The sequence below is a fragment of the Apodemus sylvaticus genome, chromosome 9, assembly GCF_947179515.1.
Source record: "Apodemus sylvaticus chromosome 9, mApoSyl1.1, whole genome shotgun sequence".
NCBI classification, from domain to species: domain Eukaryota; kingdom Metazoa; phylum Chordata; class Mammalia; order Rodentia; family Muridae; genus Apodemus; species Apodemus sylvaticus.
In genome coordinates, this window is record NC_067480.1 from 89933511 (window position 1) to 89954957 (window position 21447).

At 40.7% G+C, this 21447-nt stretch overlaps 1 protein-coding gene across 1 annotated transcript in view; it reads right to left on the reverse strand.

Moving 5' to 3' along the window:
- Pkhd1 (PKHD1 ciliary IPT domain containing fibrocystin/polyductin) overlaps window positions 1–21447 on the reverse strand; it is a 463409-nt gene that overhangs the window by 361934 nt on the left and 80028 nt on the right. Inside the window, exons 33-34 of the mRNA XM_052192751.1 lie at window positions 12637–12856; window positions 5944–6094 (exon numbers count right to left, since the gene is read on the reverse strand). Coding sequence (XP_052048711.1) covers window positions 5944–6094; window positions 12637–12856 — 371 coding nt within the window. The remainder of the gene's footprint in view (window positions 1–5943; window positions 6095–12636; window positions 12857–21447) is intronic.

The window sequence follows — 21447 nt, forward strand, 5'->3', positions numbered from 1 at the left end:
ATACTGACTTTTTCTGAAAGAGAAAGCAGATGACTTATCCGCCCACATTTCAATTATGTCCAGAAACACGATGCCTGGCTAGTGTATTTTCCCCTGAAATCGTGTGCCTGCTTCCTGGAAGGTGAGATCTGAGTGGTTGTTATGCCATTTAAATGGGAATTAGGGATAAGATAAGCAACAACAGGGATTAGTTAAGTAGGAATAGGGATGGTACTTCTCAGGACTATGACTTCCCTCTGTAGACATCAGGCAACGCCCTTATATGACCACTATGGTGAGAATGTGGTATGACCCCACAGACCTGTGGTTCAAACACTTGTTCCAGGAATAGAGATGCTGTTTGGAAACTTGGGAAACCTCTAGAAATTGGATTATAGGAAACTGATCCATAGGGTAGGCTTGGAGGTCTTATAGCCTGGCTATTCTGTCCACTCTGCTTTCTTACACACTGTTCACAGGCTGCTTCACACTCTTCCCGCCAGCACTACCCGCCATGATGGACTGTATCCCCTCAGACTGCGAGCTGAGAATAAATACTCACTGATTTAAGCTACTTCAGGTATTTGGCCACAGCATGGAGCGATGTATTTAACAATGGGCTATCTTGTGCTCAATTCCCGGTATCTAACTGTCTCTAAATTCAATGTTTTAGGGTTCCAAAGGCAGATCGGCCTTTTCCTTCTTTATCTCAGTTCTGCACTGAGACTATTTTTCCCACTTTGTTACGTCACATGCTTCTCCCACTTGCTTTCCACATCCGTGTACTAAGGTTCGTCTCTGCATTTCTTCATTGTTTCAAAGAAGGAACTCACGCTGCTTCTGCTGCTTCTTCCTCTTCCTCCTTCTTTTTCATTTGTTGTCATTATATCTACTTGAAAGAAGCCACTGTTTCTTTGGGATAAAAATGCATTCTTGGAAACTATGACAAGGGACACTGGAGAAATGGTTTAGTGAATAAAGTTCTTGACATACAAGCAGGAGGATCTAGGTTTGATCACCAAAACCCACGTTTATAAACAAGGGCGGGATACCGGGCAATGGTGGCACACACTTTTACTCCATGCAAGAGGCAAAGGCAGGCAGATCACTGAGCTGGAAGCCAGCCTTGTCTACAGACTAAGTTCCAGGACGGCCAGAGCTACACAGACAAACCCTGCCTCAAAAAACACAAAACAATAAACAAAAGTCAAACCCAAAAATAGCAAAGGTTTGGAATCGAACCTCAACTGATCTTCTGAGCTTTCTTGCAGGACAGCAGGGCCTTCTCAGTAAGCTTCAGGCCAGCGAGAGAGACCATGTTTGAAAAAGCAAGGTACACAGTGCCTGATGGAAAAGAACTTGAATTTGAACTCTGGCCTTCACATGTGCATGCACACATTCAAACATACAAGGACACGGGCGGGCACACACACACATACACACACACACACTAAACTATACTAAGTTCAGAGACATACTGTGAATGACTCATGCTGCTCCTGCTGTGTTTCTGGTTTTCTTTTCACTGTTGTTTTCTGAATCCCGTGTCACATTTTACAGTTTCTCAAATCACCATTCAGGGTATGCACAGGGTGGGGCAAACTTTCTGAATTTCATATCGTTTTCTCTCCTTGTTATACCAAATTACATATTTTTATTTTATTCTCACACCAAGTAATATTTCAGTAGAGACAAGTTTCTAGATTCAATATTAAAAACAACTTCTCTTAGAAAGGTCATTTCAAGTAGCCGCTCCTAAAAGTACTGGGACAAACAAGTAAACAAGCTGCATCAACTTGGCGGAACTTCCTGGAGCGGAAATGAGGAGAGAGCTGCTCTCCTCAGCCTTCCCTGCTCCACGCTTGTCATGGAGTTCTGCAGTTGCCTCAGGCATGCTCAAGTTGAACATCAGCCCTGCTGTATCCAAGGAACCAAATCCATCTACAGCCCCAGACAAGCACTCCCGCTCTGGTTTATGTTCTCCTCTTAAGACCTCATCTTGACAACCACAGAGCTAAGCACACTGAGTGACACGTATAGACAACACTTTCCTAGGAGGAGGCCATGAGGAAAGGTGTCAGTCCCTTGAGAAACTGTGGGATTAAAATGTTCCAAAGACGAGTTCTGCCAATACTACGGGTCTTTGTAAAATTTACATTATGAATCATGTATCAAAGGACCCTAAACATCCTTGATAAAGAGATATATTCACAAACATATAAATATGGTCATACCTACACACACACACACACACGCACACACACACACACAGCCAGAGAGAGAGAACCGACATTCACAAATTCCCCTGACGTGGGGACCTTCTACTGCCAACCGTCTATTCTACTTGGCTCAGTTAAGTGGTTACTTCTCTCGATCTGGGCTGAAACAAAGTTAGTTTGCATACTAAGGAGGATTCCCAAGACTGATGTGGAGAAAGCACACATTCAAACATGGACAGAATAATCACCAGGGACTTATTACTCTCAGATCACACTGGACTGGGTTATAAAACAACTCTATATCCACTTAGCTAATTATGGACTTCACGATATCCATTTCCTAAAACAAAACAAACCACTCCGAGACCAGCAAACAGAATTGAGAATTAACAAATTTCCCATTGCCAAGAACTGAGCCCTGGACAACTGTGAGCCCATTTAAGCCACACAGAGATCCCCAGCTCTCTGTATCTAAATACAATCAGTAATATAGTTGATATGTTAATATCTCACCCCAGACCCTTGTTTGAGCAGTCGGGAACCTGCTAAGGCTAACACAGATCTCAAATTCAGATGACTCTGCTCTCTCTTCCACTGCTCCCCTGTGCTCCTCTCTTCTCAAAAGGGCTCTGTTAATTGACTGCTTAAAACTGTGACGTCATCGTCACCACTAAGGCATGCTGCAGCCACAACTGTGGTGCATATCACCCTCATCATTAAGGAATAGAGTCTCCTATGCATTGCTTTAGCCCAGTAGGTTTTTGAGACATGCCCTCATTCTCCCCTAGTCCAGTTCCTAAAGAGCAAAAGGCTTACTTTCTCCCCAGGGACTTATGGCTATGTAGCTGTGGTATCAAATACAATGAATGCTATATGACCTTTACCACCTCATCTGTCCTTATGACTCTTATTTATACTGAAACACTAGTCTGGGTGATACCCAAAGATCCATCGAAATGACTCTAGGTTGCAAACCCTTTCTCTCTTACCTCACTATTCAGGTATCTCTTAACAGTGAAGACATCATTCCATATTGGTTTAGATGTCCCAGTGTAGGGGGATGCTAGAGCTACGGTAAGGTGGGAGTGGGTGGGTGGGTGGGTGGAGGAGCACCCTCATAGAGGCAAAGGAAAGGGGGAATGGGATGGGAGATTGTGGAGGGGAAGGGATATATCATTTGAAGTGTAAATGAATAAAATCAAGAAAAAAGAATACAGCAGAAAAATTTGAACATGTTTAGAACTCAATACATATGCATTGTTTAAGGATTTTAAAATAAGGGAAGCATGTAAAGATCCTTCAAGTCTCAAAATTAGACTCTGAATTGTGAAAAGAATTAATGAAATCTAAGAAATAAAGTTATCTGGTCAAAGCAGCAAGCACCATAATAAACAATTGATAGCATTTTCACGCTGGCTAACACTGGACGTTTGCTTTGTGTGTAATGCAGTTTTCAGTGTCTTACACACCAGTGAAGCTCAGAGGAACCTGTCTGCGTAGCTACTGTTAGTATCATTGTCCTCACTACACAAATGAGAAAATGGAGGCCCAGGTAGGTCTACTAATTGCCTTGAGGTGAGTAGTATATTCAAATCTGGTAGTAGAGCTCCAAAGCACAGACACTTAACCAATGTGATAACCTTCCTCTGGGACCCTTTGCCCAGAATTTGCTTATGCTACCATTCCAGGAACCCTGGACTGGTACCCATTCAGAAAGAGTGGTACACGGGGGCTTAAATTGGAGACGTATTACTGGAGCTGACAGTAAGAGTTGGTGAGGTGGATGGCACTAAAGACCTCTGTATCAAGGACTTCAGGGACATTTGCAGAGGCAGGGATGAATTTAAGAGGCAGAGGACAGGGTGGCATCACAAAATGGCTCTTGTAATCGCAGACTCATTGAAGCTATGGCTACCTGCATAAGATGGAACCCCTCAGCATTTCATGATGGGTGAGGGACATCTCATGGAGTCCTTTCCCTCCATAAAGGACTGTTGATAGCTAATGGCTTGGGGTGGGGAATGTCATATTCTTCGGTGGCATAGCCACTCACCAATTGTTCTTGTAAAGGGAATCCTGTCCGTGGTCAGTTGGCTAAACTCAATGATCACATGCCAAAGAGACAGCATGAAAAAGGAGGGAGAACTCTGTCGGAAAGAGAAAGGTTTTCATCAGGAGAGGAGGGAACATGAGAGAGGGCAAAGGCATGAAAACAACTTACATGCGTGTGTACACATATGAGACTGTCAGAAAAAAAATTTAAAATGGCAAGATTGAGAGTCTTCAGATTTCACAGTGTCATGCCGGGCGGTGGTGGTGCACTCCTTTAATCCCAGCACTTGGGAGGCAAAAGCAGGCGGATTTCTGAGTTCAAGGCCAGCCTGGTCTACAGAGTGAGATCCAGGACAGCCAGGGCTATACAGAGAAACCCTGTCTCGAAAGAACAAAAAAAAAAAAAAAAAAAAAAAAAAAAAAAAAAAAAAAATTCACAGTGTTCCACATAGTTCCAACTGACAGCTAGGTAAGAAGCAAAGAGTGAGGTGCCACCTGCGACTACAGGACAGTGGACCTGGAAGTGAGGAGCCTGTGGGAGCCAGGAGGAGACAGGAAGTGAGGACACCCACCTGTCAGTCACCTGGAGGGAAAGTTCTGGGGACACGACAAAGTGATCTCAGAGAGCCCTTGGCGTGAAGACAGACAGGGAACAGTTTTGGGAGGACAGAAAGACAGACTTTTCTAAACCACACGCATTTTTCAGCAGAAAGATAAAACACAAAGAAAGAGTTATCACACACGAAAGGCGTGTGGCTTTTGATCAGGGTGGACTGAATCAAACAGCATGCACAAAAGGACCTGGAATGCTGTGGCATATCATAGGCACTTAATAAATGTTTGTACTAAGTCAAAGAGACAAAGAGACAAGATGACCTAAGGATTGCTTTCATGAAAAAAAGAAAGGCACCTAGGGGAGTAGGTGCTCAATAAATATTATTTTTTTTTTGGTCTGTGTACAGTGAGCAGCCTGGGGAGTTGTAAGAGATTATCCGATAGATTTCCAAAGAACTCTTAGCCTCTGATTTCAATTCTCACAGACTCCCCAGGGAGGCTGTGGAATCTCTCACTGGGGACTTAAAGAACAAAGTATTATTAGAGGAGTCACTTGGGGAGAGTGGTTAAAATGGGATGCACGGAGAATGCCAGGCTGGACCAAAGGGCCTCTGGTCCTTCTCATTTCTAACTTCCCAGGAATCTCCTCTAAGGTTGACACTCACACTCCCCCCACCCCCACCCCCACCCCCACCCCCACCCTCAGAACAGAACTGAACTGGATAGACCAGCAGCGACATTGCTATCCTGCAACATGAAGATGGCTGAGAGATCTGAAAACCTTCCAGAAGGGCTCGGTTACATTGCAGGCTATTTATTTGCTCAAGAAATAAAGCTCCAGGAACCTCCTTTCTAACATGCATGCAGAAATCAGGACAAAAATACAGAGGTTATCTTTTCAGAATTCACCCTCACAAAAGTCAGGCAGCACTCATTTATTTTTTGAGGAAATATATGATTAACCATAGTTAACAATGTATTCAGATGCTGAGTACTGGCTTTGCCCCTCAAAGATTGAGAGCATTTAATATTATGTATTGCTGCCATTTGTACTAAATTGTTTTTTTTTTAATGTACACAATATTACAAATTTAATTTGAGCTGTTTGGATCAGTCTGTAAAAAAGATTTGATTATACCTGAGTGTTCTGGCCCCAGCTTTTCTGTATTTCAGTAATCTTGGCGGTAATTGGCTGATTAGGCGTCTCACACTCCATCTCTGCCTCAGTTTCCATGGTAATGTTACAGGAGCTATTATAGATGAGAACTTCATCTCTTTCCACTTTAGGGCTGAAACAAGAGGGGAGGTTAAATGGGGTGTCATCAATCTTAATGAAATGCAATTATTTTTACTCTTATTAATCATTGCGAGCCATTAGCTTGTGGCAACTACAGGCCACCATTTGTCAAATTTTGCAAATTTCTGTAATTTTGTTTCCATTCTTTTATTGTTTATTTGTTTTTCCTTTATCTGCTTCACTCAGTGGAAACGTACACAGTTAAATATCCTTCGCTCGGGCCTTTTCTGTTTCCAAATTAGGCAGAGGAGCAGTCGCTCCTCAAGCCCCACCCAAGAACTCGCTCCCACACAGTACCTTCAGTTCCAAAACTGGAAGAAGAACCTTAGCTTACTTTATTTTGTTTGGAGTTGGGTTGTTTTTCCTTACCCCTCTACCTCTTCCTGATCTTATTCACACTTGTGTTGGGGGGAACTGAATTGCCTGAATTCCCCCCCAGGGCAGATGGAGAAATTGGAAAAGCCTCACAATTGGCTAACTGGTCCCTAATTCCAACTGTGAAAAAATGAGCTCATTTAGGCTTTCAATTCCCTCTCCCCGGCTGATGACAATGAGGCTCTGTTGCTAGCAGTAGAACATTAAGTTAGTAAATTAATTAAACTTACTTAACAGCCCAGACTAAGGAGATTCGATATATGTACCAGTTATATCCCAGACCTTCACTTTTAAAAGTCCTTTTGCTTTAAGGAGAGAAGGCAGACTGGGTTTCAGATGAAAAACAGCGGCACCCCATTACAGAGAATCTAAAAATATGCAGTCAGAGGAGGCGAAAGTCTGGATATTAAAGAGTCGTGTCCCCAACAGGTGTGATATTTATTCAGAAATAATCCTGGCTTTAGGCATTGTTGCAACTAACTCAAAGATTATTAGTAATAATAATGCATGCTGTTTCACACGTTCCTACGATTTTATATGCAAGGTCTCGACTCAGCCTGTAAATTAGGTGGAAGTATGAAGTAGGTAACCCAAAGAGATCAGGGAGATTTGCATAAAGCAGCCAAACACAAATTTATTCAGTGTCAAGATCGGAACTTGGGTGGGTGGCGTGCCTCCTGAGCAGGGCCCTCAGATTTGCAGGTCTAACGGAGCATCAGCCAAGAAGGTAGCAGATCCCACGGGAAGCACAGACGGAGGGGCAGCAGGAAGGACAAAGGTCACCGACCCAGAGACTATAAATCATGTCAAGCTGTAGCATCTTTCCTGAAATCAATGTCAAAACGGCTTCTCAGACTATTTGCTAGAAATAATGACTTTATTTACTATCCCGTCTCAGCACTTAATCTTCGTTTCCTCTTGTGAAAATGTCTTCAGTTGTATCCAGGAAAGACACGACTTCAAAACCACCATGTTTTAGGCCAAAGAAGAAGCAGCAGTGTTCTAACATCACACTACCCAGAGCCAACCCAGAGCTGAAGCTGAATGTTGAGACTCAGTTCTCCTTCAATTAGAAGCCTACTGGCCACGGCACCTAGCACCCTATTCCGTTGCTTGCGTGGTATTTACTTGATGAATGCCAAAACTCTCAAAGGCTCAGCACTCCAAAGTGTGGAGGCTTCCCTCTGCTGTATATATTCAATAGAAGCTTGAGCAGCATCAGAATACAAAGATCAGGCAGGTGTGGAAGCCTGTGAGTAATAATGGGATGCGAGTATAAATCCTTGGCATCCATGTGACACTTAAGATCGCACTCGCCAAACTTTGTTTTCATTTCCCCGTTATAAAAGAGTTGCTAATAACCTAGCACCTGTCTTTGTAGAGGTGGTAAAGAATTGAATATAATAATGCATATAAAATGAATAGAACAGAACCTAGTATACAACAAGCGCCCAATAAACGCAATGCTTGTTCCAGCTCAGGTAGCAGTGCTGTTAGTCGTGTTACTGCAGAGATGTCAGAATCCACGTTCAGCTCTAAATACATCGCCTCCCTTAATTTGAGCCCATAGTTCAAATACATTTTAAATCAGGTGCCATCGTCTACCTAGTTAAACCATAATCCTGAAATATATTGCCTTCGCTCCTGAAATGCCAATCACGCTGCAAGAGTCCGAGACCAGTAGAGTAGCTTCAGTTCTAAAATAAGAAGAAGTAAACCTCATCAAAAGCCTATGTCTGAGGAGGCCAAAGGTCTTAGTGGAGAACATACCGTCATTTCGAACAAGATTGAGTTGTCAAACTGCCGTCTAAATATTTATTTGTAGACTGGTTTACGCTACTCTCAAGAGTGGCCAGAGAAGCTTCTTTTTGCAGAGGGTAGTGAGTGGTTAGTTCAGAGATTCAAAGCACTGAGATTGAATGGGTCTATATACTCTGGTATAGGTAGGTCATTTATACCAACAACGCTCCACCCAAGGTTCAGGGAACATCTCAAAAGAGGGGGATGGGGAGAAAGTTTAAGAACCAGAGGATAAGGAAGGAAGCTGTGGAATACTTTTCTGGACTTGACATGGACACTGCACATAAGAGCTTATGGAAAATGTGCTTATGCACACAAGATAAATCCAGTCCAAATTCCAGCAGGGTTAGGGGAAGGGCTCCTGGGGCCCCGCCCTCAGCTGAGCAGTTATGGGCAAAGGCTCACTGCAGAAGGCATGGCTGTAGGTAAACTGCCTGCATTTCTATGGGAGGCCCCACACCTCTGCATATATGGGCCTCACCAACTGCGCTTAGGTGATTTGTTTATTTTAAAAAGAAAAAGAGTACATGAATTTGGAGCAGAGATGCATTAAGAGTGTTCCTGGGGGAGCTGGATGAAATTAGTTGGGGTAGATTTGACCAGAATAAACTGTACATGTTTATGAACTTTCGGAAGAATACACTTTCAATCGTAAAAAAACAAAATAGAGAAAACGAAAATGCTATATGATATTTGAAAGTATGAAAATAAAAAACAAACGCAAAGCCCAGATGGGTTCTCCAGATACCGGACTTGAGAGCAATTTGAGTGGGGCAACCACTGTGGGGCTCAGCTACCAACGTTGTTTTCTCCTTTTCCAAACGCTGGATTGGAGGAGATTCTTAGCCTAGTTTGTGAGGAGCTCCCTCTGGGTTTACATCATAAATCACTTATGAGCCTATGTGAAAGAACTGAGGTTGGTCCACTGCACAATGACATTCCACGTTGGTTGGCTCCCAGACAGCTACTTTTAATTCTGAAGGCTCACAGACCATCTGATTAATAACTCCTCCCACTATTTTGTCAGGGATAATGTCAAGCTGAGTTGTCTAAACTCCCATAATTCTCCACCTTTCCCGTAGTTAACTGGGAAAATATTTGCCCACCATCCCTCTCTGTCATTGGCTTCTACAGCAAAAATTTGAGTAAGTGATACTAGGCGCCCAGCCCTCTTCGGGTTTGCCTGCTTTCAACACATGGCCTTCTCTAGCTAGGTTCTTGAAGGCTGGAAGGCTCACCCCTTCCTGGTGGGTCATACTTTTTTTTATCCTGTCTCTGATTGCCTCAGTAGAAATGTTTGTCTTTTAAATGCCGTTACTAAAATTGGCAGGGAAGTCACGGTATCTGAAATAGACTTTCAAGGCAGGCAGATCAGAAGGCCACCCAGTGCTGCAAAATGAGCCCCCGTATCAAAGAAACAAAACAAATCTAGTTTTATGGTTACAAAAGTTTCAAAGATTGAAAAACACTAATATTCTGTTTTCTTTTACAGGAATTTTATGAATGAGGAGATAGAGTTGATCAGATTTGAAAAGAAATTGAAATATCTAAATAAACTGAGACATCAACAAATGCATACATAGTGCTATAACTACAAAGAAAGAAGCAAATGCATAAATATTTAAGAGAATGTGGTGAAAATATTTCATTCAAATAGTGATAATAGTTCTAGGACCTAGGATTCTAGACTCTCAATCTATTGCTTTCAGTGGAAGTCATCAGATTCTGACAAAAACAGGTAATAAGGTTCTGTGTTCTTTAACATCAGTCATAAAAGCTCCTCAGGAATTCTCTTGTCCCACTTCAGCAGGACTTATTTCGTTATAGCCCTGGCTTCCTTCCCACATACATCTCCACCAAGGCTTTCATCACAGACGCTGACAGACAACATTGTGTGAAGTGCACTGTGAGTCGAGAGCCTCAGGTTCCACTCCCAATACGGCCCTGAATTCACTGTAGACTTTGAAAAGCAACTTCATCTTCACTTAATAAAGAATCCAGAGTCCTTCAAGAACAGCCCAGACTTCCTAGAGAGCTTTCCTTCCCTTCCTGGGGTCACTGTCTTTTCTTTTCACTCTGCTCCCACTTAGCTGGCCTATAAAAGAAATACAATTAAGTCTTTGCTTTTCCAGTCATAAACGGTCATAAAAATCTATGGTAACTTTGTTCTTGCTGCCTTCAGTACCTGGATTTACACAGTGATGCCTTCTCTTTTTAGAAATTCTCATCTAAATGTGTAGGTCTATAGCACTCTTCACCCATGACTACTTCATCTGTTTTTTATTTTACCCTCTTAAGGTTGTTGACTTTTGTGTTCTAACCACTGAATCACCCACAACACCTGGTCCAACACAACACCAACCATAGTTGTACTCGCTAAAAGATGAATGGCAGGTGATGGTTGGGAAGGGGAGAGGATGGGTAGATGGATGGATGCACAGGGCACAATTTTGTCACATACATCTGCCTGACTGTGCCAAATGACACAACGCCCAATATTAGTTCTATCAAGGAGATACAGCATCTAATGGAAGTGGGTTCTGTAAAAAGACCTTGGGAAATAGAACTCTAGATTCACAAACAGAACCTTTCAAGAAGTGGACAAGCTGTATCCTGCAAGATTTCCTTAATGCCCTTTGCGGAATTCATTGTGTGTGTCTTCTAGTTGTGAGATTAACACATGTTCCTCAGAAAAATGCATAAAACCAAATGAGGAAGAGAAATACCATCAACCACCTAGTCTTTGCTTTCCCAGTCATTTGAGTACAAACACAATGCACACAACAGAGGGAGTCAACTGCAGCCCTGCTTTGGGGTCTGTGATTATGAAGCATTTTAAGCATTTCCTATAAAGCACTCTATAGCATGATTTTTAAGTCTTTTGGTGCCATGCCATTTGAATGTATTACTAAACTTATTTCAATATTAGCTTCAAAGAATATCACTGTTTGCACCCATCACACACTGCTATCAGCTTTCTTAAAATGAAGTCCTAGATGTGAAACCTCTGGGACATAGAGTAGGTAGAATTCTACAGCTTTGAATAACAATTTGCCAAACTATATTCCAAACACTGCACCTGCATCCTGCTAGCCACGAGAGTCCTGTGTTCTGCCTTCATCCTCAACATGAAATGTAAACTGTGTTTAAGTCTAGAAACTCCAAATCCTAGCTCAGTAACTCACGTCCACTTGGCATGCTGAAATAGCCAGGATGGTAAGATGCTCAGTTTGCTGAAAACATACTGATTGGTTAGGGGACATCTTGTAATGGGGTCTGAGACACAACTGCTTCAGCCACCTCTGACAGTGAGGAGGAAGACCCCACTTAAGATGTCTAAATAAGCCTCTCAGAATCAATGGAACATGATCTGTTGACATGGTTGTGAGTTCTGAGACCCTGTTTCACCCCAGTACACCCTGAAGGCCCTCATTTCCCACAATACCTTTCCAAGGCATAGTATACCAAGGAAATGCTTCTTTTCTTCTGGTTGACCACAAATCTCTGATGGCAACTTCCTGCCTAGACAGATTGCTCAGGCCATCACAGAGTCAGAAAGACATGGAAAGAACTAGTTATTCCCTCTACCACAGGTGACTGGTCTTGTTTGGTTTTATATCTTAATGAGGAAGTTGGGTCTTCATAAACAAGTCAGTTGTGGCCATTCTATCTAGACAAGCATTAAAGACAGAAGGCTGTGGTCAGTGCTATGATATCAGACCACGTAGAAACTGAACTGCCGACAAGAATTAAGGTCACCAACATGCATGCCTTTCAGAAACTGTCTTATAAAACAGGTTGGATCTAGAAAGTCATGGTATTACTTGTTAGATTTTTTTTCTTTAAAAACTCAAGGAGTCCCTATGAGTTTATGGCATCTAAACCCCAGATCTACAATAATTCTAGGGCATAACTCCCCCTTCTTTTGAATAAACATTGTGCAATCTGCCAGATTTCTCTGTGATTTTTTTTTTCTTTCCGTACTTGTGAATCTGTTTGGAAAGAAAAGAAAAAAAGGAAGTGGGGGGGGGAAGGCTTCTGTTTTTCATAATGTCTAATCTCTCTCCCCACTGGCATTCACCAGATGTCGCTTTGGATCGGAAGATAAATATTAAAATCCAAGCAAGAACAAAGTGAGCTGTTTACTGGGCATATTTTTCAGATGTTCTCTTGAACACTTGAAAAAGACAGCGATGCTTTGATATGTAGGCTGGCTGGAATCCATGATGGAACAGCCCCTCTGAAAGAGTTGGAGGCCCGTAGGCCATAACCACCCTGCCTGTGCATGCTGACAGCTCTGTGGAGCCCAGTGGCCATGGCTGATAGGAAAGTCAGAGAGGACAGGAGAGATGGAGCTACCTGAGGAAGAGGCCTGAGAATGACGGGAAGACTGACTCTGACCAGTGATCTGGTATGAAGAGGCATGGAGAACGTTCTTCACAAAGGTAGATGTACGGCCAGGATCCAGGCAGTCTCTCTGTCCCCACGGAGACAGTCAAATCACATTGCAAGTAGGTAGGGCTGCTGACGTCACAGCTGTCTTCAGCAGGCCTCAGGTCACATAGGAAAGCCAAGGACACTGGAAAAGTCACCACGAGTTTAGGTAAACCTGTGGAAAGAACTCAAAGTCTTGTGTCATTTCAGGAATCATGTTTTCTTTGGCCAAGAAAAATGAAATTATCAGTTCACCAACCCCCCCCCCCCAAAAAAAACATTATCAGACAATGTGGAACACTATCTCAAAATAAAGTAGAGGGTACTCTTTATGAATGACACCTTAAGTTATCTCCTGTCCTTCACATATATGGAAACATTTATTTCCACACACACCCATATAAATATATAGAAATAATTATTAAAGTATTTTATACATGTACATTATAAGGCAGATGAATATAAGAAATGGTTTTAGAAACATATATAATCCTCATAAATAAAGTACATGTGACTATTCAGACAGCAAGAGACTGAAGCAGTTACAATACTTCTGGACTTATTTGCTGCTCTAGACTCATTTCCTTCCTCATTCTCAGACATGACCACTTGGCATTTTAAAAAAAAGAAAACCATGCAAGGCGAGAGGCTGGAGAGAGGGCACTAGCAGTTCTCTCAGAGGACCTGGGATTGGTTCCCAGAGACAGCATGAAGGCTCATGACCACCTATAACTATAGACACCCTCTCCTGGCCTTTACCAGGCACATGCATAGTGCATAGACAAACATGCAGGGAAGACTCACATACATCTAAAATAAAACTATTCTTAAATTTATTAAACAGTTTCATATTTCTAAATGAGAAGCTACCAACTTTTATTTTTGAACATTAATAAACATAATACATGACAAAATATCCATGCCCCTGTAATGTACGATTCCTAATGTTTGTGCGTGCAGCCGCCGTGTTATGTGCCCTCTGTGCACTTCCTGCCATAACTGTAATGAGTTCTTTGCTTCACCAGTAGACTTTTGGATATTTCCAAATATTTGCTGCTCCAGATGTGAACAGGGTTGCTCTAGGATGAGTGTCTATGAAGAAAAAGGCTTGCAGGTGTAAGGTCAACTTTAAGAGAAACTACTGCCTTGCTTTCTATAGAAATGTTTGTATTCCTACATTGTGTTCTTACTCAACAGCTCCATCGAGTTGTTGGCACTTGGAATTATCAGACCCTGACTTTGCCTTGTGGTGAAGAACACAGTGTCACACTGTGGCTTTAACTGACATTTTTTTTTTTAATCTTGACTTTTTAGATTGAATTTCCATTTTTACTATTACATATTAAGTTGAGAAATTTTATGTTTAATTATAATTCATGACTGTGAAGTCTCTGCTCTTGCCTTGTGGCTCTTTTTTATGTGGAATATTTATTAATCTTTTTCTTATTTATCTGTTACACTGAGGTCCTCTGGAAGTTACTATTACTTCTTCCATGTTGCTAGCTAAGCTTCTTACTCTTTATGAAACTCCTTGGCTAACAGAACTTCTCTGTGTATTATAATGACCAGTAATATTTCATAAAGTAGAAAAACATGTATTTGTCCCGTTCTCTCTGGACAAGGAAGAGACGTAAAATCAACAATAAGGCAAGCATGATCCCAGCGTCCAGGAGAGAGAGGCCCCCAGCAGATCTGTGAGTATGAAGCCAGCCTGGTCTCCATCGTAAGCTGGTCGCAAGCCAACCAGAGTCACATAGTCAAACTGTAGCTCCAACAACAGAACAAAAATAATGCAAAGGGTCAGTAACTTTTAATAGGAAGAATAACAGATATCTGGTGGGGCATTATAACAGGAACTGTCTGAAAATCTTAACGTGAACAGGAGAAGAAAAGGAGCTCTAGCCTGTTCCAGCTAGCCCGTCCTCACCTTTCTGCATGAATCCATGATTGCTATCTCAACCCAGCATTGACAGCAAGGACCTTACAAGGTAAGCACATACAGCAGGGTTTGTAGTATATGACCACACCCAAATGCTATCATGGCTGCTCTTGCATTCCAGAGCACCTGATACCTAGGACATTCTCTGGGAATGTTTTGAATGAATAATTGCAGAAAAAAAAATGTCTGATGGTAGGACTCTCCTGTGGATAGACAAAAACATGAGACCTTTCTAGATCCTGAGCCCCAAGGCAAATAAAAACAGGCTCAGCACCTATAAAATAATGAATTCATTGTAGGTGATTAAGTGGATGCAAATTGACAGGGTGGATTATGAAAAGCACCCAAGGCTGGGGATCAGAATCCATGGGTTTTATTCAAAGTTCCACCACTAAATAGCTCTGTGACCTTAATCGCTTTAGCTCTTCATGCCTTATGGAAAAGTTAAAGTTTCCATGAAAAAGTCATTTGGTATTATCCGAGGAAATGCAAAAAAAAAAAAAAAAAAAAAAAAAACTGAAGATCAAAGATCTTGAGCATTTTTAAACAAAAGTGAACTATGAATTTCATCTAACCGGATGTTTCAGCACCCATTGTATAGAAAAATATTCTTTTGCTAGAAGTGTAATCTGAAGGGGGCATTAAAGATAGTTGACCCCCAAAACAGCCGGGGAACTTTTCTCATCTCCCTCTTTAATTCCCCATTCTTCTCTAAAAGGGAAACACATCAGTACATGGCATCAGAACAAGCAAACTGTAATTAGGAAAACTCGCCTCTTAAGACATTTATCTACGATCTGGGATAGGAACCATCCCTCTATCGTGTAAAATCAAACTGAAAATATTTCAAACCAGGGGTCAGAATTCAAAGTGACCTTGTTAAATTTGAGAAGTACAAACAAAAGACCAAAGGAGAAGAGGAGAGCAGTGAACTGTGGAAGGAAAAAGAAGCCATCTGAACAGGAAGAGGATCTGGCTGTGCAGTCATTTTAGAAACACAGACGCATACTTGGCACATTCGTGGACATGCACACCAAATGCATACACATGGCACATGCCTGTATACAAACAAGCAATTTACCGGGCTGTGGTAGTGCACACCTTTAATTCCAGCACTTGAGAGGCAGAGACAGGAAAAGCTCTACAAGTTCGAGGCCAGCCCGGTCTACACAGCAGTTCTAAGAAAGACAAAGCTACCCAGAGAAACCCTGTCTCAAAAAACAAACAAAATAAAGACAATGCAAGCACAGTAATGCATACACATATACTGCATGTGTCCACTTATGTGCATACACACATAGGTGCACATTTTACATACATGAGCACATTATTGATGTTGGGTAGAAATTTTCTCTGAGATAAAATATTCCATCCTGAAGGGAGGTTCATTAACTCAGGAAATAAACAATTCAAAAATCTAAGGAAGTCCCTGAAACTGGCCAGATTTACTCGGTTCCTCTTTCCCTGAACATACATAAGTGGTGTATAACACACTTCCAAATAAGCTGAGCTGCCTGAAAGAGACATATCAGCTAAGCTTCGTGGGAGAAGCAGAGGAGACCAGCTCAGCTGCCTGAAGTAACCCCTCACCCATACTACTGTGAGTAACCCCAATAAAACTGTTTGGTTCACCAAACTGAACTTTGACAATATCCTTACTTTGGTGTACATAAACTCCATATCTGGGGTGAGGAGATATTTGTTCATGTCTCCCTAGGAATACTGCCACACACCACATGCACACGTACCACAAGCATGCATGCATACCACATGTTTGCACAGAGAGGGAGAAAGAGAAAGTGAAAGGAGGGATAGTATTTAACAGAAAGATCATAAACCAGAAAACAGCACTATTGTTAATAACAAAACTAGGACCAAATTATAGGCAAACATCTGTGATGCTACCAAACATGTCTAGAACTTGCTTAATAAACTACCTGGTTTTGAGCTTTAAATTAGGTAACAATGTAGGAAACCAGAGAAGACGCATCAAAACAATTGTGCAGAAAGTTTCAGCTAACGTGAATCCTGAGAATCATTTCTAACAGATTCCCAGGCAATGCTGCAAAAGTAGCTCCGGGGCACAGGCACACTACACTGCCGTAACAGAGGAACGTGCTTCAACTTTCCAAAGGCTGATTAACACTGAGACAGTTCAGGAGGGTGGTCCTAGCAATATACAAAGATGGATGAATCCTCTGCAAATGGTAACTGGAATACAGGTGTGAGGGTCACTGCTGATTTTCCTCCAACAATGCCTCTGGACTACACAGATTCCCCATGCTGCCAGTCATATGCAATCCTATGCAACAGGAGAATTACTAGTGATTTCTAACAGTTTCTCATGGGCAACCTCTTAACCATTTTTTAACCAACCTCTTAACGTCTATTACACACGTACTTTCACAGGAAGAAATGAAAACACAATCAGACGTGGAACATTTATTTCAGTTTCAAAAGGTTCAAATAATCCCCAACCCTCCACCTGTTTCTCACATAAGGAGCATGGAGTAGCTTGCAAGCTTTTCTTTTTCTGTTTTAATGAAAGCAAATGTGTTTGTGTGATTGATGAGTATTTGGTGACACCTTGTGGCCAGAGTAAGAGTTACAGTCTGTAATTCCGGTGTTGCTCCTCTCAAAACTGGAATAGCTAATTCTCAGTTTCTAATATTTAACCAAATCCTTTATAATATGTTAATTTTATTTTTCCTATATGAGTTTTCAAACTTACAGTACCAAAATTTACCTGGATCTGAACACTTCATATTTTTCCTTTTGTACTCCTAGTTAAAATTTAATGTTTTAAAATAATACTAAGTTGTTTAAAGTTTATTAATTCGTGTGATATATATGAGAAAGTATTTACAAACCTCTGTTTGCCTAGACCTGATCCTTAGGGTCATATCTAGTACTGCCACAGAACACCTGCTGTGCCTGCCTCCCCGCATTCCATGCCTCCTGTAGACACCACAGACCATCTGCCTCTCACTGCCCTGGTTTCCCTTTTACCTCCAACTCAGATAGACATCTTATACTCACCTACAGATGCAAGCATCAGCAACAAAATACAGGTAATGAAAGAGAGTATCTCAGGTGTCAAAGATACAACTGAAGAAATGGATACATTGATAAAAGAAATCATTAAATCTAGAAAAGTCCTAACACAAAACATCCAGGAAATCTGGGACACTATGAAGAGATCAAACCTAAGATTAATGGAAATAGAAATAGAAGATTCCCACTTCAAAGGCCCAGAAAATATTTTCAACAAAATCAGAGAAGAAAATTTTCCTAACCTCCTAAACAACCTGCTTATAAAGGTAGAAAAAGATTACAGCACATCAAATAGATTAGAACAGGAAAAAAAAGTCCTCTCACCACATAATGATCAAAACACTAAACATACAGAATAAAGAAAGAATATTTAAAGCTGCAAGGGAAAAATACCATGTAACATATAAAGACAAAACTATTTCAATTATACATGACTTCTCAATAGAGATACTAAAAGCCAGAACAGGCCAGACAGAAGTGCTGCAGACTCTAAGAGACCCCAGATGCCAGCCCAGATGACTATACCCAGCAAAACTTTCAATCACCATACACTGAGAAAGTTTCACAATAAAGTCAAAATTAAACTATCTACAAATCCACTGCAACAGAAGGTACTAAAAGAAAAAATCCAACCCAAGGAGGTTAACTATACACATAAAAACCATGGGAAATAAATAATTTTACACCAGCAAAACCAGAAGAAGGGAAGTATACTTGCAGGCATGTACACATATATACACCATCACCATCACCACCACCATTGCCATCACTGCCAAAATAATAGGAAGTAACAGTCACTGGTACTGATATATCTTAATATCATTGGCCTTGATTCTGCCATTTAAAAAAAAGCAGACTAACAGAATGGATGTGAAAACAGGATCCATCCTTCTACTGCATACAAGAAACATGCCTCAACATTAAGGACAGACATTACCTAGAGGAAAAATAGTTGGAAAATATTATTCCAAGCAAATGGACACAAGAAGCAAGCTGGTGTAGCCATTTTAATTTTAATATTTAACAAAATAAACTTCATTCCAAATTAGTCAAAAGAGATGGGGGAAAACACTACATCCACCAAAATGGCATTCCAATTCTTAACATCTATTCCTCAAACACAAGGGCACCCAAGTTTGTAAAAAACAAACAAACAAATGAGCAAACTTGCCCTCACATACTAATAATGGAAGAATTCACTAGCCCATTCTCACCAATTGTCACTGAAGCAAAAACTAAACAAAAAATATATACTGGAACTAACAGACATCATAAACCAAATAGATCTAACAGATATTTACAAAACAATTCAGCCTAAAACAAAAGAATATGTCTTCTTCTCAACACCTCATGAGAATTTCTCCAATACTGACCACATGTTCAGATATAGTGTCTTAACAGATACAAAAAAATTGAAATAATGCTGTACATTCTGTCCAACCACCATTGATTAAAGTTGGATATCAACAACAAGAGAAACAACATAATGCTTACAACCTCTTAGAAACTAAACAACTCTCTGAGTGGAAAAAAAGTAAAGGCAAGAGTAAAGAAATTAAAGACTTCCTAGAAGTCAATAGAAAGTAATACACAACACACCCTCACTTATGGGGCACAGTGAAGGTGTGATAAGAAGGAAGCTCACAACACTAAGTGCCTTCACAAAGAAACTGGAGAGAGCTCACGCTCGCAGTGTAACCGTATCTGAAAGCTTTAGGATAAAAAGAAGCAAACACATGCAAGAGGAGTTGGCAGGAGATCATCAAACTCAGGGCTGAAATCAATAAAATAGAAACAAGGAGAATATAAAAAACATCAATGAATCAATGAGCTGATTCTTTGAGGAAAATCAACAAGATAGACCCTTATCCAAACTAAGAGAGCACGAAGAGAACATCAAATTAACAAATCAAGATACGCAAAGAGGGACAAAAGCAATAAGCTCTGAGGTGACAGAGAGTCACAGGGACATATTTTAACAACCTGTACTCTATCAAATTGAAAAATGTAAAAGAAATGGATAATTTTCTTGATAGATACCACCTACCAAAATTAAATCAAGATGAAATAAACAAGTTAAATATACCTATAACCCCTCCGGATGTAGACGCAGTCATTAAAAGTCCCCTCCCCTCAGCCACTGGAAAAGCCCAGGGCCAGACGATTTTAGAGTAGCATTCTACTGGACTTTCAAAGAGTTAATGCCAATCCTACTCAAATTTGTTCACAAAATGGAAACAGAAGGAATACTGCCAAATGTATTTGATGAGGCGAATGTTCCCTGATACCCAAACTGCATACAGATTCAAGACTGAAAGAGAATTTACACACTAATTTTCCCATGGAAAACTATGTGATAAAGTACTTACAAACCCAGTCTAAGAAAACATCAAAAAAATCACCCACAGTGGTCTAGAAGGTTTCAGCCCAGAGATGTAAAGATGAAAATCAGTCATTGTAATCCACCACAAACAAAACTGAAAGGATAAAAATCACATGATTGCATGATCGTCTCAATAGATGATCCTTTGGCAGAAAAAGACAAAAAAAAACAAAAAAAACTTTGACAAAATCCAACATCCTTTCATGATAAAAGTCCTGGAGAGATTAGGGACTCAAGGAATATACCTAAACATAAAAGCAATTTACCGCAAACCTATAGCCAATATCAATAAATGGAAAGAGACTTGAAGCAATTCCGCTAAGATCAGAAATAATGTAAGATTGTTCACTCTCTTCAAATCTATTTAATTTAGTACTTCAAGTTTCAGCTAGAGCAATAAGGCAGCTAAAGGAGATCAGGCGATACAAATTAGGAAGGAAAAAGCCAAAGTATTGATATGACAATATACATAAGTGACCCCTAATTCTACCAAGAAATTCCTATAGCTGAAAAACACTTCAACAAACTGGATACAATATTAACTCAAAACCAATATCCTTTCTATATACAAACAACAAATGGACAAGAACAAAATCCGGGAAACAACACCCTTCACAATAGGTCCAAATAATATAAAAATAACTTGGGCTGGTATCCCTCAACAGAAGAGTGGATGCAAAAAATGTGATATATATACACAATGGAGTACTATTCAGCCATTAGAAACAATGAATTCATGAAATTCTTAGGCAAATGGATGGAGCTAGAGAATATCATACTAAGTGAGGTAACCCAGACTCAAAAGGTGAATCATGGTATGCACTCACTAATAAGTGGATATTAACCTAGAAAACTGGAATACCCAAAACATAATCCACACATCAAATGAGGTACAAGAAGAAAGGAGGAGTGGCCCCTGGTTCTGGAAAGACTCAGTGAAACAGTATTCAGCAAAACCAGAACGGGGAAGTGGGAAGGGTTGGGTGGGAGGACAGGGGAAGAGAAGGGGGCTTACGGGACTTTCGGGGAGTGGGGGGGCTAGAAAAGGGGAAATCATTTGAAATGTAAATAAATTATATTGAATAAAAAAAAAGAAAAAAATATCTTGGGCTAACTCTAACCAAGCAGTTCAAAGACTTGTATAATAAAAACTTCAAGCCTTTGAAGAAAGAAATTGAAGAAGATGGAAAGATCTCCCGTACTCATGGATCAAAAGAATTAATAAAATAATCCTACCAAAGTCATCTACAGATTTGACACAATACCCATCCAAACCCCAACACAATTCTTTACAGACCTTAAAAGTACAATTCTCTACTTCGCAAGGAAAACAAAATTTCCAAGATAGCTAAAATAATCC